General features: G+C 55.3%; 7 protein-coding genes across 8 annotated transcripts; 3 read left to right on the forward strand and 4 right to left on the reverse strand.

Annotated features, from left to right (window-relative positions):
* Positions 1-5,975: 5,975 nt before the first annotated feature.
* On the reverse strand, positions 5,976-8,425 carry LOC135404110 (claw keratin-like). Its single transcript, XM_064638690.1, has 2 exons — positions 7,054-8,425; positions 5,976-6,960 (listed from the first exon to the last, which is right to left on the reverse strand). The coding sequence occupies exons 1-2, from the start codon at positions 7,274-7,276 to the stop codon at positions 6,464-6,466; spliced, it is 720 nt and encodes a 239-aa protein (XP_064494760.1). The 5' UTR covers positions 7,277-8,425; the 3' UTR covers positions 5,976-6,463.
* Positions 8,177-9,319, forward strand: LOC135404112 (claw keratin-like). Its single transcript, XM_064638692.1, has 2 exons — positions 8,177-8,359; positions 8,453-9,319. Exon 2 carries the CDS (start codon positions 8,473-8,475, stop codon positions 8,959-8,961), a length of 489 nt encoding a protein of 162 aa, XP_064494762.1. The 5' UTR covers positions 8,177-8,359; positions 8,453-8,472; the 3' UTR covers positions 8,962-9,319.
* A 1,527-nt stretch (positions 9,320-10,846) lies between these two features.
* LOC135404111 (claw keratin-like) lies at positions 10,847-13,179 on the reverse strand. The gene is made up of 2 exons (XM_064638691.1): positions 11,839-13,179; positions 10,847-11,745 (listed from the first exon to the last, which is right to left on the reverse strand). The coding sequence occupies exon 2, from the start codon at positions 11,723-11,725 to the stop codon at positions 11,201-11,203; it is 525 nt and encodes a 174-aa protein (XP_064494761.1). The 5' UTR covers positions 11,726-11,745; positions 11,839-13,179; the 3' UTR covers positions 10,847-11,200.
* A 114-nt stretch (positions 13,180-13,293) lies between these two features.
* On the forward strand, positions 13,294-14,188 carry LOC135403949 (claw keratin-like). The gene has a single exon (XM_064638388.1). It carries the CDS (start codon positions 13,310-13,312, stop codon positions 13,832-13,834), a length of 525 nt encoding a protein of 174 aa, XP_064494458.1. The 5' UTR covers positions 13,294-13,309; the 3' UTR covers positions 13,835-14,188.
* Positions 14,189-15,464: 1,276 nt separating this feature from the next.
* On the reverse strand, positions 15,465-17,974 carry LOC135403986 (claw keratin-like). 2 transcript variants are annotated; one of them, XM_064638439.1, is made up of 3 exons: positions 17,570-17,974; positions 16,350-16,559; positions 15,465-16,256 (listed from the first exon to the last, which is right to left on the reverse strand). In XM_064638439.1, exon 3 carries the CDS (start codon positions 16,234-16,236, stop codon positions 15,823-15,825), a length of 414 nt encoding a protein of 137 aa, XP_064494509.1. In that variant the 5' UTR covers positions 16,237-16,256; positions 16,350-16,559; positions 17,570-17,974; the 3' UTR covers positions 15,465-15,822. The 2 variants fall into 2 exon arrangements, with proteins under 2 accessions (XP_064494509.1, XP_064494507.1); XM_064638437.1 differs by lacking the exon at positions 16,350-16,559 and having other exon boundaries at positions 17,570-17,947.
* Positions 17,975-18,099: 125 nt separating this feature from the next.
* LOC135403987 (claw keratin-like) lies at positions 18,100-18,818 on the forward strand. The gene has a single exon (XM_064638440.1). It carries the CDS (start codon positions 18,405-18,407, stop codon positions 18,792-18,794), a length of 390 nt encoding a protein of 129 aa, XP_064494510.1. The 5' UTR covers positions 18,100-18,404; the 3' UTR covers positions 18,795-18,818.
* Positions 18,819-20,067: 1,249 nt separating this feature from the next.
* LOC135404005 (feather keratin B-4-like) lies at positions 20,068-23,403 on the reverse strand. The gene is made up of 2 exons (XM_064638463.1): positions 23,136-23,403; positions 20,068-20,899 (listed from the first exon to the last, which is right to left on the reverse strand). Exon 2 carries the CDS (start codon positions 20,877-20,879, stop codon positions 20,475-20,477), a length of 405 nt encoding a protein of 134 aa, XP_064494533.1. The 5' UTR covers positions 20,880-20,899; positions 23,136-23,403; the 3' UTR covers positions 20,068-20,474.
* Positions 23,404-24,703: the final 1,300 nt, after the last annotated feature.

Consider the following 24,703-nt stretch of genomic DNA (forward strand, 5'->3'; position numbering starts at 1 on the left):
TCTCCCTCCTTTCTGGTTTCCCCCCTTCTTTTCTCCCTAAAAATATTTGATGCTGCCATTCTGGTTGTCATGGCTTGGGATTGGCAGCCTGGATTCAGGCAGGAATTTAGAGGGGACATTGTTAGCACTGGGTTGTCTGAGCAGTGCCTGATGTTTCCCTAAAAACCAGAAGTGAACAGACACTAATCCAGGAATGAATTCTGTCAGTTTGTGCTCTTGAGACAAATCCTCACGAGAAATCCCCCCCTCGTGCAAGTCTGCTGGAAAAAGCAGCTTGTTCCTTTGGCTCTGTGTCCGTGCCTTAACTGCCAGATGAATAAATACTTGTTTTTTGTTTGAAACAACTGAGAAAATGTAATTCGGTGTCAGCTTCATAGAATCACAGAACACCCCCAGTGAGAAGGGTTCATCCAAGTCCAACCTCTGGTCCTGCACAGGACACCCCAAATCCCCCCCTGTCCCTGAGAGTGTTGCCTCCTGGAGCTCTGGCAGCCTTGGGGCCGTGCCCACTGCCCTGGGGAGCCTGGGCAGTGCCCCAGCACCCTCTGGGGGAAGAACCTTTCCCTAATATCTCACCTAACCCTCCCCTGCCACGGCTAATTAATAAGGAAGGAGCCTGAACTGCTCCATCAGATCCTAAAATAAGGTAATTTCTCGTGGTGCACGTCTGGATGAGCCAATCCCCTACATTTACAAGGGCAGCTTAATATAGAATTTTTAGCAAAAAAACCCCCAAAAATTTCATGGCTATGAAATCCCTTTTAAAATACACTTTTAAAGTACTAATGCCATGTCCATCCCACCAGAGCAAACCCCAGCAGTAAAGGCAGTGCAGGCAGCCTGACTTACCACCTTGGGCGAGGAGGGAAAGCTGAAGGTGCGAGTGGAGAGCCTCGAGTTTCTCCCCCTTTTATATATTTATCTGCCCAAGCCTCCTGTGCTTTAACCTGCTATTCATCCCAGCCCAAATTTCCCTCTGCACGTTTCCTGGGGTTGATGTCATTGTTTTCCTTGCTTTGGGACTCTTAGTCAGGTCTTGGCTTCCAAAAGCATGACCTTGCGTTGCCGTTTTCTTTCATGTTCAGACTTCCGGGGGCAATTACATTTGCAGAATTAGTGTGGTGAAATCTGAGTTATAACAGGAAAGGGAAGGAAGGATATTGAGAGCAGAATTAATTGATGCTCACAATCCCAGTTCTGGATGAATGGACAAATGCCAGTTCACAAAGCCTGCGATGACTCTGGATTCCTCAGAGGAACAAAGGACTGCAATTATTTTTGGCAGAAATAGTTTATTATTTGTTTTGGTTTTTTTATTTCAGAATTGCAGTTTTTGATCAGAATAGTTGTGTATTTTTAGTTGTAATTTTTTAATATTTTTGTGGTGGATGGATGTGTTAATTTTGTACTGTGACCTCCCACAGGAAAGTAGAAAATCTGATTTATTTGCTTGCTGTGCTCTATCAATTACTTTGACCAAACTTAACAAACTCCTAAGTCTACACAGAAGGAATATCTGTTTGGTGCTCTTTTTATGCTTAGATCCTAAAATTACTCGCTCAGGGGTTCATGACAAAACAGGGACTTATCTCTGTAATAACTGTAGTTTTCCTGAGGAATCCCCCAAATTCCAAATATGGTTTAATGTGATGTTTTCTTAGTGTTGTTGAGGTGTTTAATTAATTTGATGATTAATGCTGAGCCCTGTGAATGTGACTTGGGAAGCAGCCACAACTTGGTCTTCCCTGGTGACCTTCACCTCCAAGCACTGCTGTTTACCCGCATCCAAAGGCAGGATAATGACAGGCACGTCAGGAGTTCTGGGCCTTTCTCTAAATTTCGAATATCAAAGCCTTCATTAATACTTATTAAATATTCCCCTGCACAAAGAGATTTATTATTTGAACGTCAATGCCACCTTGCTACGCCCGGTTATGTAAGAGCCGCTCTAAAAACGTGTATCGGGCTGTGCTGTTTCTGGGCTTTATTAACTCGTAATTTATAGCTTCACAATGGGGCTCTGGGGGTTTTTCCCCTCTGAAACGCGTTGTGTACATTCCATTTCGGTGCTCACGGGCCAATTTTCCGGCTGAATCAATGCCGGCCCCAATTCAAAGGGATGGTCTGTCCCCCTGTGCAAGTCACCGGGAACGTCGGAGGGGCCGGAGCTGCCTCCCGGCTCATTAGAGGTGTGGAACGCGAGAGAAGCTGAGGTTGGGCTTCCCTTCCTCGGCTGTTTCAGGGGGAAAAAATGCCCAGCGAAGCGCGTGGGCCGACACTGCCCGGCGAGGCTGCTCCTCCAAGGGCGCTGCGTGTGGAATTCCGGAGTCCTTGCACATCCTGGCGACCTGTCGCGGTCCCGAAGAGCCAATTCAGCAGGATGATACCAAGGCTTAATTGCCCCGAGTAGCTCTGAGATGAAAGGGACCTGCAGGGGTGTAGCCCGGACCCATAATCAGAAACCCTGTGGAGGAGCGGGATATCAATGGGAAGGAGTCATGGGGGAGCAAAAAGGGGTTGGTAACTGGAGCTGACCCGGGCTGGGGCGGGACTGGGCGCTCCATAAAAACCCTGCACAGCCGAAAACCAGGCACTCGCTTCTCCTGTTTTATCCTCCTTGGACACTTGGGTAAGTCGGAATAGATTTAGGAAATTTTGGTGAATAGTGAAGAGATGTATTTGTTACTATTTCCCCTCCTTTCTTTTCTGCCCATCTACAAGATAAAGGCATTGGGAATGAAGGCTGGGATTTGATGAGAGTTATTCGTATGTGAAATAGCCTTTCCTCCCTGGATTTTAATTAATATTTGAGCGTTCTGCAGGCATCCTCTTTTCCCCTGAAGTCTTTGTCTCGGTACAAAGCCTGTGGAGGGTTTTCGGTTTATTCCCTCACAGTGTTTTAGACGCAGGGTCACGGCTCGCAATCCCATTTCCCGAGGGTGCAATCAGTGAGGCTGGGAAGGCTCGGGATGGAGGATTAGGGGAGAGACCCGGCTTTACAAATCAGGAGGGAACAGCGGACGAGCGCAGAGGGAGCCGGGCAGGGGGTTTGCTGCGCGTCCTCGGGGTTTCCTCGCCTTCAGCTCGCACCTCACGGGCTTCTTCTTCCCTGCTGCGTTCCAGGCTCGCCTCCCTCCACCCAGCCAAGATGACTTTCTACTACCAGCGGCAGTGTGAGGACTCCTGCTACTCCCCCTGCAGCTCCGGGGTCGTGTACAGCTACCGGAGCTACGACTGCGGGAGCCCCTGCGTGTCCCAGAGCTACCAGTGCGGGGTCCGCGACTGCTGCCCCTCCTACAGCGGCCGCTACTGCTCCCCCTACTCGCGGTACATCCAGAGGTACAGCTACGGCAGCTGCTACCCCTGCTACCCCTGCTGAACCCACGGACGGAACGGGGAGCGACACCGGAGTCGAGGAATTCGCGGCTGATTTTCGGCGGAGCTTTGCGGGAGCTCCGGGACTGCGGAAAGCTGCAGGACTCGGAGAGCTCAGCGCTCCCGTGAAGCTTCAACCTTCTTCCCAAGCGTTTTGTCTCCCTTTTTCTCTGCCGGTTTCTTAGCCCTGCCCGGGTTTGGTGGTGTGAAAGACTTGACTCATTTATAGCTCTTTCCCGGCTGATTTTAATGAAATCTCGAGTGTGCCTGTACGAGCCCTCCTAGGGATGTTTTTCTATCTTAACTGCCTTTGAAGCTGCACCAAAGAAACCCTAATTCGTCTAATCAGGTTTGTTTCATTCGACTTGAAGCAAGTGGAAAGGTTTAAAAATGTAAATTGGCAGTAAAATGCTCCAGCAAAATTGTTCCAATGAAACCGGGAGGTTTTCTGCAGATATAAATTCATGTTGTACCCATTTCTTTCTTCTTCTGCTTTCTGTGCTATTTTAGATTGTGAGTTTTATTCTTATTAAAAATGTTACAGCATCATTACATGTCCCTGGTTTTCTTTTTTCTGACTTGGATATACACGGATTTTTGTCCCCAGCTTGATGTTTTTGGAGACACACAGCACCCTGTGGCTCTTATGAAACTCATTTTGAGCTCAGCTGAACCTGAGCACACATTTTGCAAACTAATAACCCAGTAGAGCCTCAAAAAAAAAAAAATGAAGTCGCCGGTTCTGGAATTTCCTAGGAAGGGTTTGGAAATATTTTTTTCAATTTGCTTCAGCATCACAGCTCTGCCATTGGACATAAGAACAACCCCAGAATTACTGGGGAGTAAGACAAGATGTTGGCAGAAAATTCCTCTTTCTCTTTTTTTTTTTTTTTTTTTTTTTTTTTTGGTTTGGTTTGGTTTTTTTTTTTTTTTTTTTTTTTTTTTTTTTTGTTTGTTTGTTTGTTTGTTTGGGGTTTTTGTTTGGTGTTTTTTTTTTTTCTGTTTTGCTGGCAGTGTCTGAGCTTTATCCAGCTTTCTGGATTTAGAGACCTGATCTGTTAGAGAGCAGAAAATTGCACTTTCCGTTCGCCTCATTAAGCGCTGCTCAGGACAAGTGTTCGCGAGCGTCGCTTCGAGTGCTCCATTTGAATGACAATGAAATGGTGCGAAGTTCCCAGGCTGTGGAATCACCCCGGTGTCACTGAGGTGAGAGCCCTTGACGCAATTCCAAAGGGACTCATTACTCCTGACTGAAGTGCCCAAATGGCAGCAATGACCTGTTAATAGCGCGATGCTGTCCCAGTCTGGGCACAAAGAGCTGGTGAAGAGCTTCGAGAGCCCCAGCGAACCCTCGAGCCTCTCCTGGGAGTGGAATCGCCGCGCTCTGAACACGCAGAGGGGATTTCACAGAATCCCAGGATCCCACAGTGGCTTGGAAGGGACCTCCGGAGATCACCCAGTGCAAGGCAGGGTCACCCAGAGCAGGTGACACAGGGACACGCCCAGGAGGGGTTGGAATGTCCCCAGAGAGGAGGCTCCACACCCTCCCTGGGCAGCTGGTCCACCTTCAAGTTCTGCCTGTGTTGAACTTCTCGAGGTTTGGTTTGTGGCCATCACTCCTTGTCCTGTCACTGGGCACCACTGGGAGGAGTCTGGGACCATCATCTGCCACCCCTCGGAGATATTTGTGTGGCTGGGTGGGATCCCCTCTCAGATGAGAGGTTTGTGTGGATATTTGATATATTTGTGTGGATAGAAGGGATCCCCTCCCAGCCTTCTCTTCTCTGGACTAACTGGGCCCAGCTCCCACAGTCTCTGCTCATCAGAGATGCTCCAGACCCCAAATCATCTTTGTGGAAGAAAGAAATCCAAATTTCGAGGATGAGGAGGCAAAGGAGGCAGTTTTAGGGTCTCTCGTGGTTGTCTGTTTAGAGCCACATCTGACTGAAACATTTGAAGGCTATAAAATCCCATTCTGACTAAAGCAAACATTGAAATGCCCCAACATGCACCTTTGAAGTGACTGTTTTTCAATAATGAAGCACCTGAGAAGAGAATTAAGCTTTTAATAGACTAATAACACACTGTAAATATATAAAATAGTTACGAGCGTCTGAGAGGTGCTTTGAACTTCTAAAATTATCTGCTGTGGAAAAAGGTGAAGACAGTTTGTATTTCTGCTGGAGAAAAGGACCCAAAAAGGAATAAATGAATTAACTGATGCTTTTCCCTTTAAATCTGTCCCTTAGAACGGGGGTAATAACTTGTTTGCATCCACTGTGTGATACAACACAGGGGTGTCCATGAGCTGTTGAGTGTCTCACAAACCCTGTTCACCAACTAATGTGGCTTGGGCTTCATGATCAACATCATCTCAGGAGGAATTTCCCCCTGGAAAGGGTGGTCAGGCCTTGGCAGGGGCTGCCCAGGAGGTGGGGGAGTGCCCAGCCCTGGAGGTGCCCAGGGCAGGACTGGCTGTGGCACTGAGTGCTCTGGGCTGGGGCCAAGGTGGGGATGGGGCACAGGGGGATGATCCTGGAGGTCTTTTCCAACCACAAGGATTCTGGGACTGTGAACATATCCCTGCTCAATGTGGAAAATCAGAAGAGCAAACTCATAAAAACCAACCAAAAACCAAGTTACTGCAGCAAAGTGAAGTTTTAATGTGGATGGAAAAAGCAACAGACAGTGGCAGCAAGACACAAACCAGCCCAGGAACAAGGGATGGGAAACACAAAAATCCTAAGGCAGCAGCAAGGCCCAACCCAGGGCTCCACCCCAAAGATTCCCCCTTCCTCTTGCAGGCTGGGGGTCTCCGAGCTGGGCAGAGCAGGGCAGAGTCTCATCCCAGGGTCAGAAGAGCTTTGTTGGATGGCAGGGAGAGGGGAGCTTTTGGGGGCAGTGCTGGAAACCCCAAAGCCACCAGCTGAGGGTCTGCAGGGTCACCCTGTGCAAAGAACAGGGACCTGCTGCTCCAGCCTAAAGAGGGGCTGGAAGCCTCGTCCTGGCTCAGGTGGGAGAAGCCAAGAGGGGCTGGTTGTGGAGCCCCAGGGCAGAGGCAGCACTGCCCTCCCTGCATGTTTGGGGTTTAGCAGGAGCCACAGCTGCCACGGCCCCAGCCACGGCCCCAGCCCCCATAGCCACAGCCCCCATAGCCCCCATAGCCCCCATAGCCCCAGCCCCCATATCCACAGCCCCCATAGCCCCCAAGGCCTCCATAACCCCAACCCCCATAACCCCCATAGCCCCCAAGGCCTCCATAGCCCCAGCCCCCATAACCATAACCCCCATAACCCCCATAGCCCCCGTAGCCTCCGTAGCCCCCACGGCCTCCAAAAGTGCCCCCGTAGCCCCCTCCAACGCCGGGGGCTCCTGCTGAGCCAACCACGCTCTGCTGGGGGAAGGAGCTGAGGATGGGCCCGGGGAAGGTGACCACTGAGGCCGGGGGCTGGATCACCACCGTGGAGTCGGGGCACTGCCGCACGCAGGGCTCGTTGCACGTGTCAGCCAGAGGGGCCGGGGTGGCCACCCCACAGGAGGGGACACACAGGCTGCCACAGGACATGGTCACACAGACAAGGAGTTCTGCAAAACAGGGATCAGGCCAAGCTGTGAGGAAGGGGTTGCACAGAAGGAGGAAGGAGAGATCCCCAAGAGGTTTTGGAGAGCTGGACTTACCTGGTTGCTGAGGAGAGTCAAGTGGAGGGATGTGGATAGAGGTCTGCAAGGAGCTCAGCTCTTTTATACCTGTCCCAGGGTGCCTGGGGCGTTGTCCAAGGGGTGGGGGCAAAAACCCCAGATAATCATGAAATCCATGGGAGAAGCTTCGTGATGTGAGACAATTATAGGTCATCCCCTCACGGGGACATTGGCATGGGAGGGACAGAGCGTGGCACATCATCACATGAAAGACTAGGCAACTTAAGCCCCAATAAACCCTGATTTGCCCCTAATCTCTCCCTTTGCTTACACAGAACAATCCTGGGCATCCTGTGGGACATTGCAGTGCCCAGGGACAGCACCCTGAGCCCCAGCCCAGCCCTGCACGTGAGCCCTCAGTGCCCAGCCAGCCTGTGCCCACGGGACCATGGGCACGTGCAGCCTGGCTCTCTGCGGCTGCTGAGCCCACATCTCCTGGCACAGCCCTCCATGCTGAGCAATCCAAGCCCCTCACAGAGGCTCGGGCTGGACCCTGCCCACAGCCAGGAGCTGAGGAGCTCACAGTCCCCTGGGCCTCTTGCTGCCCCTCTGCTCCTCCACTTGTGTCCCCTCTCCCGCAGCTCTCCCGAGCTCTGTCCCACTGCTCCCACAGCCCCTCTGTGCCTGGGGCTTTGCCACACGTGGGACCCATCTCCTCTACTCTTTGCATGGCCAGCAAGTGAAACATGGACCTAAAATCCCAGTGTCTCCAGAACCTTAGAGGAGGGAATTCACCGAGATGTTGGGGACCCCAAGACCATGAGATGAGCAGCTTGTGCTGGCAGTGGGAGCTGATGGGTCTTTGGGAGTCACCCCGAGCTTGGAATGGCTTCTCCTTTGCCCAACCTGCTGGTGCCTCTGTTTACCAGCCCGTAAAAGGGAGGTAATGACAGGCGTGATGGCTGGGACAGGATTTCAGATGCTTCTGAGAGATGCTTGGAATTCTTCCCTGTAAGCAAAATGTGGGATTAGGGAGAAATCAGGGTTTATTGGGGCTGTGAGTTACTGCAGCACCTTGTCTTTCATGTAATGATGTGCCACAGTCTGTCCCTCCCATCACCTGCTTCTTGTCCAGGGCACGTTTGCACATCAGTGTCCCCAATGAGGGGATGACATATAACATCATCTGTGTCAGGAAGGTTGTCAGCCTGAATTGCTAATTACCTGGGGTTTGGGCCCCCACCCCCTGGGTGGTGCCTGGGGCACCCTGGGACAGGTATAAAAGAGCTGAGCTCCTTGCAGACCTCTATCCACATCCCTCCACTTGACTCTCCTCAGCAACCAGGTAAGTCCAGCTCTCCAAAACCTCTTGGGGATCTCTCCTTCCTCCTTCTGTGCAACCCCTTCCTCACACCTTGGCCTGATCCCTGTTTTGCAGAACTCCTTGTCTGTGTGACCATGTCCTGTGGCAGCCTGTGTGTCCCCTCCTGTGGGGTGGCCACCCCGGCCCCTCTGGCTGACACGTGCAACGAGCCCTGCGTGCGGCAGTGCCCCGACTCCACGGTGGTGATCCAGCCCCCGGCCTCAGTGGTCACCTTCCCCGGGCCCATCCTCAGCTCCTTCCCCCAGCAGAGCGTGGTTGGCTCAGCAGGAGCCCCCGGCGTTGGAGGGGGCTACGGGGGCACTTTTGGAGGCCGTGGGGGCTACGGAGGCTACGGGGGCTATGGGGGTTATGGGGGTTATGGCTATGGGGGTTATGGAGGTTATGGGGGCTATGGGGGTTATGGGGGTTATGGTTATGGGGGTTATGGAGGTTATGGGGGCTATGGGGGCTATGGCTATGGGGGCTATGGGGGCTGTGGGGGCTCCAGAGGTGTCGGCACCTGCGATTTCGGGGGCTGGCGCAGTGGCCACAGGTACCTCAGTGGCAACTGCGGGCCCTGCTGAGCCCCAGCCCGAGCCCGGCCACAGACCCAGAGGAGCTCCAGCAAACCCCCCGGCACATCCCGACACGGCGCCTGGAGGAAGGACACCCCTCTGGCATCACTGGGCTCCAGAGCTCGGGCAGCTCCTGCCTGCCCGGGGCCCAGCTCTGCCCCTTTGCTGCTGTGCTTGAGCCTCCCCTCAGGACCCGCTGCCTCCTCCCGGCACAGCCCCGGGCTGGGCTCCTGATCCCGCTCCTGCCGGGGGCTCGGCACAGCTCTGCCCACTGCCAGGAGCCAGGGGAGCCCTTGGCCAGGGCCCTGCTCTTCTGCCAACTCCCTCCTCCCCTCCAACTGCAATAAAAGCTGTCTTTGCATCGCAATGTTGAGCCCTGGTTTCATTTGCTCTGTCCTCCACACCCAGTCCCCCAGTGGCACCGGGGCTTTCCACGAGTGTCTCAGCAGCTCCCGCTCGCTGAATTCTTAGGAGAACATGTGGGAGCTGCCAGGCTTCCTCCTGCCTGTCCCTGGCCATCCCAGTCCTCTGCAGGACAGGCCCCACAGCCAGCACCATCAGCATCTCCCTTTGCAGCAGCTTCTCCCTGTTTTCCCTTCCCATCTCCTCCCCACCTTGGGCTCCTGCACTCTGCAGCCCAGCCAGAGCTCCTGGGCCACCCAGGCAGTTCCCTGCCCACTCTGGACATTCCCAGTGGGCTGCCTGAAGCCCAGGGCTCTGGGGATTGGAACACAAATGGAATCAGTCCAACAGACACAGTCCAGCTCAGAGTCACTTGGGAGGCCATGGGTCGATACGGGAGAGGGTGAACAACACCCACACCTCCCCAACTCCTTTGCTTCCATCCTCTCCAACGTTCTTGCACCTCCACACCACCTCCCTTTCCTTTTTTTACTGTGAGTTCCACTGGTCCTTGGAGCACTTCTGGCCCCGTCTTGCCTCCACAAGTCCCTCCTGGGATTCCCTGTGTCCCCCACACTTCCCCTGAGGACACGGCTCTGCCCAGGAATGGCAGGAGAGCTTCCCACAGCCCCGTGCTCTGCACCAGACTCTGCTGGGCCTGTGAGCCTTTGAACCTATGGAGTCTGCCTGGCCAAGCTGGACTCTGGGTCCATGGGGAGCACTGTGGGGCCTGGGAGCACTGTGGGGTTGATGGGGAGCACTGTGGGGCTCATGGGGAGCACTGTGGGGCTGATGGGGAGCACTGTGGGGCTCATGGGGAGCACTGTGGGGCTCATGGGGAGCACTGTGGGGCTGAGGGACCTCTATGGACTATGGGGCTTCTTTGGCACATCTGGAAGGGAGTCACCTCAGCAGGGTGGGCAGTTTGAGCCAAGGGTGGTGGGCACTCCAACCTCCTGCTCCAAGAGCTTTGGCCTTCATGAGACTGAACAGCTCTGGACATTTCATGGCCCTGAGAGGAAACTTGGCCAGATTTGGCTGGATCTGTCTCACCACCCCTTCCCAGTGACCACCATCTCCAGCTGGGAACACGGACATGGCCAGAGACCCTGGACATGCCCTTGGTCATCCCTCCATTGCCCTGGACCTCCAAAGGTGACCAACACGAGGCTGATCGGAGGAGGTGGTGCCAGGCAAGCTGGTTTGGCAGAGGATTTGGAAGAGTTTTTGTGAGACACCCCTGGCACTTTCCCATGGTCAGGGTGAGCTTTGGGAATGTCTTGTGTCTCTCTGTGGTGGGACAGCAGGGGAAACTCGGTGGGATGGGCCACCCCAGAGCCTGCTGGGATGGTCTTCACCATCTGCAACCCAGGGACCAAAGTGCCCAAAGGCTCCAAGGGCACTGGCGTGGGAGATTCCAGCAGCCAGCCAGACCCTCCCCGAGATTTGGGGGAAGTGGGAAACAAGGAAGGATGAATTAAAACCAGAGGTCAACATTGCAATGCAAGACAGCTTTTATTGCAGTTGGAGGGGAGGAGGGAGCTGGGACAAGAGCAGGGCCCTGGCCAAGGGCAGCCCTGTCTCCTGGCAGCTGCAGAGCTCCGAGGAGCCCCATCTGGGCACAGGAGCAGGAGCCAGAGCGAGTGTCTGTCAGCAGGGCCAGGGGGCTCTGGGGGGCTCAGGGGGGGCAGCAGGAAGGCAGAGCTGGTTCCCAGGCAGGCACGAGGTGTCCAGGCTCTGGAGCCAGTGATGCTGAAGGGCTGTTTCTCCACAGAGGGTCGTGTCGGGATGTGCCAGTGGCTCTTCTGGAGCTCTCCTGGCTCTGTGGCCGGGCTCGGGCTGGGGCTCAGCAGGGCCCGCAGTTGCCATTCAGGTACCTGTGGCCACGGCGCCAGCCCCCGTACCCACAGCTGCCATAGCCCCCATAGCCTCCCCAGCCCCCAAGGCCTCCATAGCCATAACCCCCATAGCCACAGCCCCCATAGCCCCCAAGGCCTCCATAGCCATAACCCCCATAGCCCCCAAGGCCTCCATAGCCCCAACCCCCATAGCCCCCAAGGCCTCCATAGCCCCAGCCCCCATAACCATAACCCCCATAACCCCCATAGCCCCCGTAGCCCCCGTAGCCCCCACGGCCTCCAAAAGTGCCCCCGTAGCCCCCTCCAACGCCGGGGGCTCCTGCTGAGCCAACCACGCTCTGCTGGGGGAAGGAGCTGAGGATGGGCCCGGGGAAGGTGACCACTGAGGCCGGGGGCTGGATCACCACCGTGGAGTCGGGGCACTGCCGCACGCAGGGCTCGTTGCACGTGTCAGCCAGAGGGGCCGGGGTGGCCACCCCACAGGAGGGGACACACAGGCTGCCACAGGACATGGTCACACAGACAAGGAGTTCTGCAAAACAGGGATCAGGCCAAGGTGTGAGGAAGGGGTTGCACAGAAGGAGAAAGGAGAGATCCCCAAGAGGTTTTGGAGAGCTGGACTTACCTGGTTGCTGAGGAGAGTCAAGTGGAGGGATGTGGATAGAGGTCTGCAAGGAGCTCAGCTCTTTTATACCTGTCCCAGGGTGCCCACGGGAACAGGAAAGGGGGTGGGGGCCCAAACTCCAGGTAATTAGGAATTCAAGCAAAGTTTCATCAGAAAGATAGTGATGCAAGAGAATTACATGTCACCCCCCTCACTGGGGCACTGATGTGCAAACGTGCCCTGGAGCAGAAGGAGGTGATGGGAGGGACAGACTGTGGCACATCATTACATGAAAGACAAGGTGCTACAGCTGAACCAGCAACACCAATAAACCCCAATCTGTCACTAATCCTACATTTTGCTTACAGAGAAGAATTCCAGGCATCTCTCAGAAGCATCTGAAATCCTGTCCCAGCCATCACGCCTGTCATTACCTCCCTTTTACGGGCTGGTAAACAGAGGCACCAGCAGGTTGGGCAAAGGAGAAGCCATTCCAAGCTCGGGGTGACTCCCAAAGACCCATCAGCTCCCACTGCCAGCACAAGCTGCTCATCTCATGGTCTTGGGGTCCCCAACATCTCGGTGAATTCCCTCCTCTAAGGTTCTGGAGACACTGGGATTTTAGGTCCATGTTTCTCTTGCTGGCCATGCAAAGAGCAGAGGAGATGGGTCCCACGTGTGGCAAAGCCCCAGGCACAGAGGGGCTGTGGGAGCAGTGGGACAGAGCTCGGGAGAGCTGCGGGAGAGGGGACACAAGTGGAGGAGCAGAGGGGCAGCAAGAGGCCCAGGGGACTGTGAGCTCCTCAGCTCCTGGCTGTGGGCAGGGTCCAGCCCGAGCCTCTGTGAGGGGCTTGGATTGCTCAGCATGGAGGGCTGTGCCAGGAGATGTGGGCTGAGCAGCCTCAGAGAGCCAGGCTGCACGTGCCCATGGTCCCGTGGGCACAGGCTGGCTGGGCACTGAGGGCTCACGTGCAGGGCTGGGCTGGGGCTCAGGGTGCTGTCCCTGGGCACTGCAATGTCCCACAGGATGCCCAGGATTGTTCTGTGTAAGCAAAGGGAGAGATTAGGGGCAAATCAGGGTTTATTGGGGCTTAAGTTGCCTTGTCTTTCATGTGATGATGTGCCACGCTCTGTCCCTCCCATCACCTCCCTCCACTCCAGGACACATTTGCACACCAGTGTCCCCCAGAGGAGGCCTATAATTGTCTCCTATCACTATATTTATCATGAAGCTTGTCAGCTTGAATTCCTAATTACCTGAAGTTTTTGCCACCACTCCCTTTCCTGATGCCCCAGGCACCCTGGGACAGGTATAAAAGAGCTGAGCTCCTGGCAGACCTCTATCCACATCCCTCCACTTGACTCTCCTCAGCAACCAGGTAAGTCCAGCTCTCCAAAAGCTCTTGGGGATCTCTCCTTCCTCCTTCTGTGCAACCCCTTCCTCACAGCTTGGCCTGATCCCTGTTTTGCAGAACTCCTTGTCTGTGTGACCATGTCCTGTGGCAGCCTGTGTGTCCCCTCCTGTGGGGTGGCCACCCCGGCCCCTCTGGCTGACACGTGCAACGAGCCCTGCGTGCGGCAGTGCCCCGACTCCACGGTGGTGATCCAGCCCCCGGCCTCAGTGGTCACCTTCCCCGGGCCCATCCTCAGCTCCTTCCCCCAGCAGAGCGTGGTTGGCTCAGCAGGAGCCCCCGGCGTTGGAGGGGGCTTTGGGGGCACTTTTGGAGGCCGTGGGGGCTACGGAGGCTACGGGGGCTATGGGGGCTATGGGGGTTATGGTTATGGGGGCTGGGGCTATGGAGGCCTTGGGGGCTATGGGGGTTGGGGCTATGGAGGCCTTGGGGGCTATGGGGGTTATGGCTATGGAGGCCTTGGGGGCTATGGGGGCTGTGGCTATGGGGGTTATGGCTATGGAGGCCTTGGGGGCTGGGGAGGCTATGGGGGCTATGGCAGCTGTGGGTACGGGGGCTGGCGCCGTGGCCACAGGTACCTGAATGGCAACTGCGGGCCCTGCTGAGCCCCAGCCCGAGCCCGGCCACGGAGCCAGGAGAGCTCCAGAAGAGCCACTGGCACATCCCGACACGACCCTCTGTGGAGAAACAGCCCTTCAGCATCACTGGCTCCAGAGCCTGGACACCTCGTGCCTGCCTGGGAACCAGCTCTGCCTTCCTGCTGCCCCCCCTGAGCCCCCCAGAGCCCCCTGGCCCTGCTGACAGACACTCGCTCTGGCTCCTGCTCCTGTGCCCAGATGGGGCTCCTCGGAGCTCTGCAGCTGCCAGGAGACAGGGCTGCCCTTGGCCAGGGCCCTGCTCTTGTCCCAGCTCCCTCCTCCCCTCCAACTGCAATAAAAGCTGTCTTGCATTGCAATGTTGACCTCTGGTTTTAATTCATCCTTCCTTGTTTCCCACTTCCCCCAAATCTCGGGGAGGGTCTGGCTGGCTGCTGGAATCTCCCACGCCAGTGCCCTTGGAGCCTTTGGGCACTTTGGTCCCTGTGTTGCAGAGGATGAAGACCATCCCAGCAGGCTCTGGGGTGGCCCATCCCACCGAGTTTCCCCTGCTGTCCCACCACAGAGAGACACAAGACATTCCCAAAGCTCACCCTGACCATGGGAAAGTGCCAGGGGTGTCTCACAAAAACTCTTCCAAATCCTCTGCCAAACCAGCTTGCCTGGCACCACCTCCTCCGATCAGCCTCGTGTTGGTCACCTTTGGAGGTCCAGGGCAATGGAGGGATGACCAAGGGCATGTCCAGGGTCTCTGGCCATGTCCGTGTTCCCAGCTGGAGATGGTGGTCACTGGTGAGACAGATCCAGCCAAATCTGGCCAAGTTTCCTCTCAGGGCCAGGAAATGTCCTGAGCTGTTCAGTCTCATGAAGGCCAAAGCTCTTGGAGCAGGAGGTTGGAGTGCCCACCACCCTTGGCTCAAACTGCCCACCCTGCTGAGGTCACTCCCTTCCAGATGTGCCAAAGAAGCCCCGTAGTCCATAGAGGTCCCTCAGCCCCACAGTGCTCCCCATGAGCCCCATCGTGCTCCCCATGAGCCCCACAGTGCTCCCCATGAGCCCCACAGTGCTCCCCATCAGCCCCATCGTGCTCCCCATCAGCCCCACAGTGCTCCCCATCAGCCCCACAGTGCTCCCCATGGACCCAGAGTCCAGCTTGGCCAGGCAGACTCCATAGGTTCAAAGGCTCACAGGCCCAGCAGAGTCTGGTGCAGAGCACGGGGCTGTGGGAAGCTCTCCTGCCATTCCTGGGCAGAGCTGTGTCCTCAGGGGAAGTGTGGGGGACAGAGGGAATCCCAGGAAGGACTTGTGGAGGCAAGACAGGGCCAGAGTGGGCAGGGAACTGCCTGTGTGGCCCAGGAGCTCTGGCTGGGCTGCAGAGGGCAGGAGCCCAAGGTGGGGAGGAGATGGGAAGGGAAAACAGGGAGAAGCTGCTGCAAAGGGAGATGCTGATGGTGCTGGCTGTGGGGCCTGTCCTGCAGAGGACTGGGATGGCCAGGGACAGGCAGGAGGAAGCCTGGCAGCTCCCACATGTTCTCCTAAGAATTCAGCGAGCGGGAGCTGCTGAGACACTCGTGGAAAGCCCCGGTGCCACTGGGGGACTGGGTGTGGAGGACAGAGCAAATGAAACCAGGGCTCAACATTGCGATGCAAAGACAGCTTTTATTGCAGTTGGAGGGGAGGAGGGAGTTGGCAGAAGAGCAGGGCCCTGGCCAAGGGCTCCCCTGGCTCCTGGCAGTGGGCAGAGCTGTGCCGAGCCCCCGGCAGGAGCGGGATCAGGAGCCCAGCCCGGGGCTGTGCCGGGAGGAGGCAGCGGGTCCTGAGGGGAGGCTCAAGCACAGCAGCAAAGGGGCAGAGCTGGGCCCCGGGCAGGCACGAGGTGCCCGAGCTCTGGAGCCCAGTGATGCCAGAGGGGTGTCCTTCCTCCAGGCGCCGTGTCGGGATGTGCCGGGGGGTTTGCTGGAGCTCCTCTGGGTCTGTGGCCGGGCTCGGGCTGGGGCTCAGCAGGGCCCGCAGTTGCCACTGAGGTACCTGTGGCCACTGCGCCAGCCCCCGAAATCGCAGGTGCCGACACCTCTGGAGCCCCCACAGCCCCCATAGCCCCCATAACCTCCATAACCCCCATAACCCCCATAGCCATAGCCCCCATAACCCCCATAGCCCCCGTAGCCCCCACGGCCTCCAAAAGTGCCCCCGTAGCCCCCTCCAACGCCGGGGGCTCCTGCTGAGCCAACCACGCTCTGCTGGGGGAAGGAGCTGAGGATGGGCCCGGGGAAGGTGACCACTGAGGCCGGGGGCTGGATCACCACCGTGGAGTCGGGGCACTGCCGCACGCAGGGCTCGTTGCACGTGTCAGCCAGAGGGGCCGGGGTGGCCACCCCACAGGAGGGGACACACAGGCTGCCACAGGACATGGTCACACAGACAAGGAGTTCTGCAAAACAGGGATCAGGCCAAGCTGTGAGGAAGGGGTTGCACAGAAGGAGGAAGGAGAGATCCCCAAGAGGTTTGCGAGAGCTGGACTTACCTGGTTGCTGAGGAGAGTCAAGTGGAGGGATGTGGATAGAGGTCTGCAAGGAGCTCAGCTCTTTTATACCTGTCCCAGGGTGCCTGGGGCACCATCCAGGGGGTGGGGGCCCAAACCCCAGGTAATTAGGAATTTAAGCTGCCAAGCTTCCTGACACAGATGGTGTTATATGTCATCCCCTCATTGTGGGCACCTGTGTTCAAACATGCCCTGGACAAGAAGCAGGTGATGGGAGGGACAGACCATGGCACATCATCACATGAAAGACAAGGTGCTGCAGTAACTCACAGCCCCAATAAACCCTGATTTGTCCCCAGTCCCACACTTTGCTGACACAGAACAATCCTGGGCATCCTGTGGGACATTGCAGTGCCCAGGGACAGCACACTGAGCCCCAGCCCAGCCCTGCACGTGAGCCCTCAGTGCCCAGCCAGCCTGTGCCCACGGGACCATGGGCACGTGCAGGGTCCTAAAAGATGGCAGGAAATGGCAGCTTTCCATGTGCACCACATGAGCTGTTCAGTTGTGTTGTTCACTGACTTCAAATGGATTTCTGCCACGATGGAGAAACTCAAATTGGATCCAACCCTGTGCCATGTGGTGTGGGCTGACCCTCCTTGAGCAGGGAGGTGGGATCAGATGACCCACTATGGTCCCTTCCAGTGAGTCCATGGTCCTGCCACCTCCCCTGCCCCTGCCAGGCCGGGGCCACTTGGGAATTTGGGATCTGCCCTGGGTGAGTGGGATGGCTTCTTCCTCCTGCTTACCAGCTTGTAAAAGGGGATTAATGACAGATGTCTTGGCTGTGCCAAGGATTTCAAAGAGTTTCAGTGTGATGCCCAAAACTCTTGAGCGTAAGCAAAGCGGGGGATTAGGGACAGATGGGGCTTTATTGGTGCTGTGAGCTCAGCTACAGCACCAAATTATCTTTCATGTAGTGATTTGTCATGATCTGTCCCTCTCATTAGCTGGTTGCTCTCCAGGGTACGTTTACTCGTTAGTAAACCCAATTAGGATGGATATAATTGCCCTGTATTGCCATTGTGTCATGAGGTTTGTCCGCTTGATTTTATGATTAGCTGGGGCTTCTGCCAACACCCCCTGGCCGATGCCTCAGGCACTCCTGGACATGTATAAAAGAGCTGAGGGGTTCCCAGACCTCTATCCAGCTTCTCCACTTGACTCTCCTCATCACCTGTCCTGGTAAGTCCATGTCTTACCTCCAGCTTTCTTTCCTCGTCCGTGGCTTTCTCAAGGGATCTCTGGCTCTGTGTTCCACCATTTCACAGTGCTGGGACTGCACCAGTGGACTCAAGTCCTTTGGCAGCTTGGGGATTTTCCATCTGCTTTGGAAATGCAGGAGCTTTTCCCCACTCCTGTGGGCAGTAAGAATGAGGGATCATGAGGGGAACAAGGGATCTAAACAGGTGTTTCTCCCCTGGGGAAAGGGGTTTTGAATGCCTGAGATGATCCAGAGCATGTCCTGGGACACAGGTTCCAGGTGGGACAGAGCCAGGAGGGATCTGGGATCAGATCTGAGATCTGAGATCACAGAATCACAGAATGTGCTGAGTTGGAAGGGATCCACAAGGATCATCCAGTCCAACCCTCAGCCCTGCACAGGCCCAGCCCCAAGAGTCCCACCATGCACCTGAGAGATCATCCAGACCCTCCTGGAGCTCTGGCAGCCTTGGGGCTGTGCCCACTGCCCTGGGGAGCCTGGGCAGTGCCCAACCAGCCTCTGGGAGAAGAACCTTCTCCTGAGATCCAACCTGACCCTGCCCTGGCACAGCTCCAGCCATTCCCTGGGTGCTGTCCCTGGTCCCCACAGAGCAGAGCTCAGTCCTGTCCCTCCTCTGCCCCTGCCCAGGAAGGTGGAACTGCAGTGAGGTCTCCCCTCAGTCTCCTCTTCTCCAGCTGAACACACCCAGTGCCCTCAGTGCCCTCCCAGGGCTTCAAATCAAGGCCCTTCCCCATATTTGCTGCCTCCTTTGGACACTCTCTAATGGCTTCACATTCTCTCCTGTTTTGCAGCTTTACCTCCTGAGCCAAAGCATGTCCTGTGGCAGCCTGTGTGTCCCCTCCTGTGGGGTGGCCACCCCGGCCCCTCTGGCTGACACGTGCAACGAGCCCTGCGTGCGGCAGTGCCCCGACTCCACGGTGGTGATCCAGCCCCCGGCCTCAGTGGTCACCTTCCCCGGGCCCATCCTCAGCTCCTTCCCCCAGCAGAGCGTGGTTGGCTCAGCAGGAGCCCCCGGCGTTGGAGGGGGCTACGGGGGCACTTTTGGAGGCCGTGGGGGCTACGGAGGCTACGGAGGCTACGGAGGCTATGGGGGCTATGGGGGTTATGGGGGTTATGGTTATGGGGGCTATGGGGGCTATGGGGGCTGTGGCTATGGGGGCTGGGGCCGTGGCTGGGGCCGTGGCAGCTGTGGCTCCTGCTAAACCCCAAACATGCAGGGAGGGCAGTGCTGCCTCTGCCCTGGGGCTCCACAACCAGCCCCTCTTGGCTTCTTCCACCTGAGCCAGGACGAGGCTTCCAGCCCCTCTTTAGGCTGGAGCAGCAGGTCCCTGTTCTTTGCACAGGGTGACCCTGCAGACCCTCAGCTGGTGGCTTTGGGGTTTCCAGCACTGCCCCCAAAAGCTCCCCTCTCCCTGCCATCCAACAAAGCTCTTCTGACCCCGAGATGAGACTCTGCCCTGCTCTGCCCAGCTCAGAGACCCCCAGCCTGCAAGAGGAAGGGGGAATCTTTGGGGTGGAGCCCTGGGTTGGGCCTTGCTGCTGCCTTAGGATTTTTGTGTTTCCCATCCCTTGTTCCTGGGCTGGTTTGTGTCTTGCTGCCACTGTCTGTTGCATTTTCCATCCACATTAAAGAATCTGCATTGCATGAATAATTTTTTTTGTTATTAATTTGTTCTTCATCTGGGCTGGAATTATGTCTCTAACTGAGCAATGATATGAAATGTTAGATCATAGAATTACAGGATGGTTTGTGTTGGAAGGGACCTTAAAGATCATCTTGTTCCAGTCTCCCTGCTGTGGGCAGGGACACCTTCCACTAGATGGGGCTCCTCTGGGCAATCTGTGCCAGGGCCTCATAGGGAACAATTTCTTCCCAATATCCCATCTAAACCTCTTCTCTGTCAGTTTGAACCCATCCCCCTTGCCCTGCCACTCCAGGCCCTTGTCCAAAGTCTCTCCCCACATTCCTTGTAGCCCCTTCAGATCCTGGAAGGCCACAGCTGGCTCACCTTGGGGCTTCTAATCTCCAGGCTGAACAATCCCAATTTTCCCAGCCTTACCTGCCAGCAGAGCTGCTCCATCCCTCTGCTCAGCCCCTCTGCAGTGGCTCCAGCAGCTCCAGGTGCTCCCTGGGCTGTTCCCCAGCTCTGCTGGGGGGTCTCAGCTGAGGGGGCAGAGGGGCACAATCCCCCCCTGCCCATGCTGGGGGATCAGCCCAGGGCATGGGGGGCTCTGGGCTGGGTCATGTCCAGCCTCTCCCCCAGCAGCTCCTCCAAGTCCTTCTCCCAACGATGCCACCATGTTCCTGAGAGTGTTGTCCAAACGTTCCCTGAGTTCTGGCATATTTGGGGCCATGACCAGTGCCCTGGGGAGCCTATTCCAGTGCCCAACCACCCTCTGGGGGAAGAGCCTGTCCCTAATATCCACCCAAACCTCCCCTTTCGTTGTGGGGCACAGAAAACCAGCAGACATCTCTTGGTACAGAACATTTATTTGGAAAGAGGCAGCTTTCCTGCAAATGTGGAACCAAACTGTACAGAACACAAGGATCACCTTTGCAGGGAGGCTCTGCTCAGTCACCAGCATCCAGGGGGTGCAGTCTGTGGAAAAGGGGCTCTCCCCCCCGGCAGTGCTGCCCCGGGCAGCGCCGGGCACCCGGAGTCGCCTCCCCACGCTCAGTGCCCACAAAGCGACGGGAATAAGGCAAAGCACGACGGAAGCAGCGACTACGCTGGAGACGTGGAGAGCAGCTCTAAGCTAAAGGCAGAACGAGACGGGGCCCGCGTGGGCCCGTCCCGGGGCTGGAGCCAGAGCACCCCGGGGGTGCCTCCCAGCCCCACCCCAGACCTCCCTCCGGCCTTTCCTTCGCCGCCCCTTCCCCGTCAGTGAGTCCAGCGCTTCCCGGAGCGGGAGGAATTGCAGGGATGAGTCCACTGGGAGGAGTAGGTGTAGGAGTACTTGGGGGCACAGCGGGGCTCGGGCCGGGCCAGCGCCTGGGCCGGGACCTTCTCGGCCGCCTCCAACCTGGCCGAGAGCTCCGCGGGCAGCGCGGCCGCGCCGGGCGGCTCCGCCAGCGCCACCTCCGAGGGCTCCGAGGCTCCCACGACGGTCTGCTGGGGGTAGGTGGTGAGGATGGGCCCCGGGAAGGTGACCACGACGGGCGGGGGGTAGATGATGACCCGCGAGTCGCCGCAGGTCACCACGCAGGGCTCGTTGCTGCTGCTGGCCAAGGGCTGGGGACACTTGGCCTCGCAGGGGGTGGCGCAGGCCAGCTGGGTGGACGTCATCTCCTGCGGCTGGGGAGTGCCTGGAACGTCACAGAACGTCCTGAGCTGGAAGGGACCCACCGGGATCATCCATCCAGCTCCTGGCCCCGCACGGACACCCCGACGATCCCGCTCCAGGTGCTCCTGGAGCTCCGGCAGCTTTGGGGCCGTGGCCATCCCCGTTTCACCCTCTGAGTGAAAACCCCTCTCCTGATACCCAACCTGAACCTCCCCTTTCACTGTGTGCCCGGGATCTCACAGAATCACAGGACATTCCGAGTGGGAAGGGACCCACAAGGACCACCGGGTCCCAGGCTGAGAGTTCTAAAGCAGGGGACAGCTCCGAAAATGTCCCGGTTAAAAATGCGCTTTTCTGACTCAACTGAGAACTTTTCACCTCGGAAAATGAGCTTTTCACCTTAAAAACTTAGCTTTTCCACTCTATTAAATGCTCTCCAATGCAGCCTGGAGGTCCCTGCCGCTCACAAGTTCACAGTTTTGCCAGAAAGTCACCACTCACTTTGGAATAAATCAGAAGATGAAGCTCAAACTGCAGTTTTTGGCAGCAGAGAAGCCAAGAACGAGGAGCTCTTTTAGAGATGGGTATGGGAGTCACAGGACTTAACTAAGGATGGGCTTAGGAGTAGAAAAAGATGCTTTTCCCCCCTCCTTTTGATTTATTTGCAGAATTAAAAAAAACCACTAAAACCCCGAAGCAACAAAAATCCCCCCCACTTGGTTATTGACATTTTAGACAGAGATCATTTGGATTAAGACAAAGTTGAGCTCCTTTTGTTGTATTTACCGCCTTGTACTTCACCTCCACCTATTTCTCCATTTTAATTTGCTGCATTAAACTTTCCCTCTTTGCTTCTCCTCCTCTGGGAGCAAAACTCCTCCCCATCCTTTGGGTGTCACCCCCAGACCCCAGATCTGCTCTGAAACCTCCCCCTCCTTTGGAAGGAGTCCTGAGGACGCGTCAGAACCTGTTCCCACAGCATCTCTTCTCCTCCCACACAACCTCCCGGGGCAGTTCCTGCCTCCTGCATTTCCCAGATGGGGCACAAGGGGGAAAAAAATTCTGGATTTTCCATGTATTTCATGGGAATAAGCTGTTAATTAAGCACCTTGCTTCATTTTCTATATTATTTTCCTTGCACACTCCTGTTCTTTTCAGGCATAAAACACTCCACTAAAACACAGGATAAAAAAAATGAAAGGCTGGGAATGAGTGGGATATTAAATACTCATTTAATAAATAAAACATATAAATTAAAATATTAAATTGTCACCCCAACTAAGAAAATTGCAGCTTCAGCAAGGAGACACCTATTTAATAATGTTTATTTCTTCAGGTTAAAGCCTCACATAAAAGCTTGGTGGAGCAGCAGAATATTTTTTAAGCTTGTAAATTAAAGGCATAACTCTGAAAATTAAAAAAAAAAATAAAAGGCAAAACCCCCAAGGAGGGCATTTTCTCCCAAATCCCCTTAGGTTAAAAGGGAGCTTTGACCCACAAAGATGCTGAATTTAATCTCTGGAAAAGCACATTCAAATGCTGGCAAAGTTTTAATAGTTAGAAAGGAAAGTTCCCCTAATGGTCTCTAATCATCACTTGTTGGGACTCCAATTCAATTAGGGATGGGCAGATTAAAATAACAGCAATGGAGCCACACCAAGTTCACTTCCAACAAGGATTCTGCTTCCATAGTTATCCATGAATTCCCCCCCAACCACTGCTGAATCCCCTGATTGTGCCACACATGCAAACCCAACCCTAAAACCTCGTCCCCTGATTGTGCCACACATGCAAACCCAACCCTAAAACCTCACCCCCTGATTGTGCCACACATGCAAACCCAACCCTAAAACCTCGTCCCCTGATTGTGCCACACATGCAAACCCAACCCTAAAACCTCGTCCCCTGATTGTGCCACACATGCAAACCCAACCCTAAAACCTCATCCCCTGATTGTGCCACACATGCAAACCCAACCCTAAAATCTGTTCTCAGAGCTCTCCTAAAAGTTTTTCAGAACCGAGAGACTGAAATTCAGAATTTCCCCGTGAATTTAAAATCCCAAACCAGCCTTGAAAACCCCCTTGCTTTCATTTCCCCCCCCCTTTCCCCAGCCTAGAAATCACCTGCAGGGAGGTGCTCCCTAAAATCTCTGCGAGCCAGAATATTTCTGCGGGGTTTAGTCCCGGTTTTAATGACAAATTCATGCAAAAGCCCAAGTAAACTCGAGGTTTTTAGAGCTGTTAAGTCAAACTTACTCAGGGAACCGGAGAGAACAAGTCAAGAGGAGCAGTAAAGGAAAGCCTGGTGTGGAGAGAGTATTTATACCCTCCCCTGGATGCCTGGAGGGGCTGAGACACCCTTTGTGTAAAGCACTTTAATTAGCCATGAAGCAAACCCTGCTGCATTTATTCCTCCTGCACTGGCAGGGATTGTTTTGCTCCCTGCTTGTGATTATCTGAAGCTGAGTTGGGAAATAACGAAATGCAGATGAGCCCTTTTCATCTTGGAGTTTCCTGCTTTCCCTCCTCTGGTTTCATTAAGAGTTATAAATACACTGAGAATTAATGAGGGTTTTGGTGGCTTATCTTGGCCAGGACACCCCTGCAAAGGGAGCTGGGATGTGTCAGCAGGGCAGGAGCCAGGGCTGAGCTTCCCTGCTGGAAGTACCAGTTACATTGAGTGTTTGTGGCCATGCCCTGATTAAACTCCAGAAAACCAGGGATTGTTTCCCATCTGATCTGACATTGGTGAGGTTTCCAGGTGTGCTCTGAAATCAGAGGAGGGATCTGCTGCACATTCCAAGGGCAAAGCCACCCCAGCCTTATCTGCTCAGTGATGCCACCGGTGCTGAAGCTGGAAATGAGGAGCTGATGGGACCCTTTCCATGATTCCTCCTGAGTGAGGGCAGGGCAGCCCAAATCCCTGGGCTGGCACTGCCATTCCCAGCAAAGCACTGCCCTGTGTGACAACCTGGCAGATTGGAGGGCTCCTTTGAAACCTCATTTCTTGGTGGCTCCAGAACATTCCTGATAAAGCTCCACAGCCCCGGGGGGTTCAGGAGGTGCCTCAGGGAATCAGGATGTGATGGATGTCATTCCAGAGGCACCACCGGGGTGGGTTTGGCTCATTTCAACGTGCTTGGCTCATTTCAACGTGCTTGGCTCTTCCATCCCAAGGGAAGAGCGAGTGGAGAGCTGGTCTCTGGGAAAACGGGTGCAGAGCACCTGCACTTCGAGAGGGTCCTTCCAGGGGCCTCTCCCTCTCTTCCCAGGGGCCTTTCCCACAGGAGGGAGCGTTTGGGGGCCTGGGAATCTCCCCCAGGAGCAGGGTTGGGTCCCTCAGTGCTGGTGGGATGATGTCCAGCCTGTTGGTACCATGTGCCAGCAGCTTTCCATGATTTAATCCCAGCAAAGTAGGATTAGCCTTGTCTGTGGCAGAGGAGCTCAAAATTCTGCTGAAAATAGTCAAGAATATTTAATATATATTTTCTTCTCCTCACAAAATTTTCCATATCTCTTGGTTCCAAAGATATCCATATATATCCATATATATCCATAGATATCCATATATATCCATAAATATCCTTATATATGCATCTATTTCCATAGCTATCCAAGATAAACATCTGTATATCTTGGTTCTAATTCTCTGGCAATTTCTTGCTGCAAGAACTTCTCCCCTCCAAGGATGATCCTCCCAAAATTCCAGTTTCAAACCATGGGTATTAAAGTACATGGAGCAAGTACAAAATTCCCCCTACCCCAACAGGGTTCTGGTGGGGCTTTCCGTGGGATTTGGGAGACCCCTGACACAACTGGGAACC

This window comes from Pseudopipra pipra, chromosome 29 (genome assembly GCF_036250125.1).
Source record: "Pseudopipra pipra isolate bDixPip1 chromosome 29, bDixPip1.hap1, whole genome shotgun sequence".
NCBI lineage: Eukaryota > Metazoa > Chordata > Aves > Passeriformes > Pipridae > Pseudopipra > Pseudopipra pipra.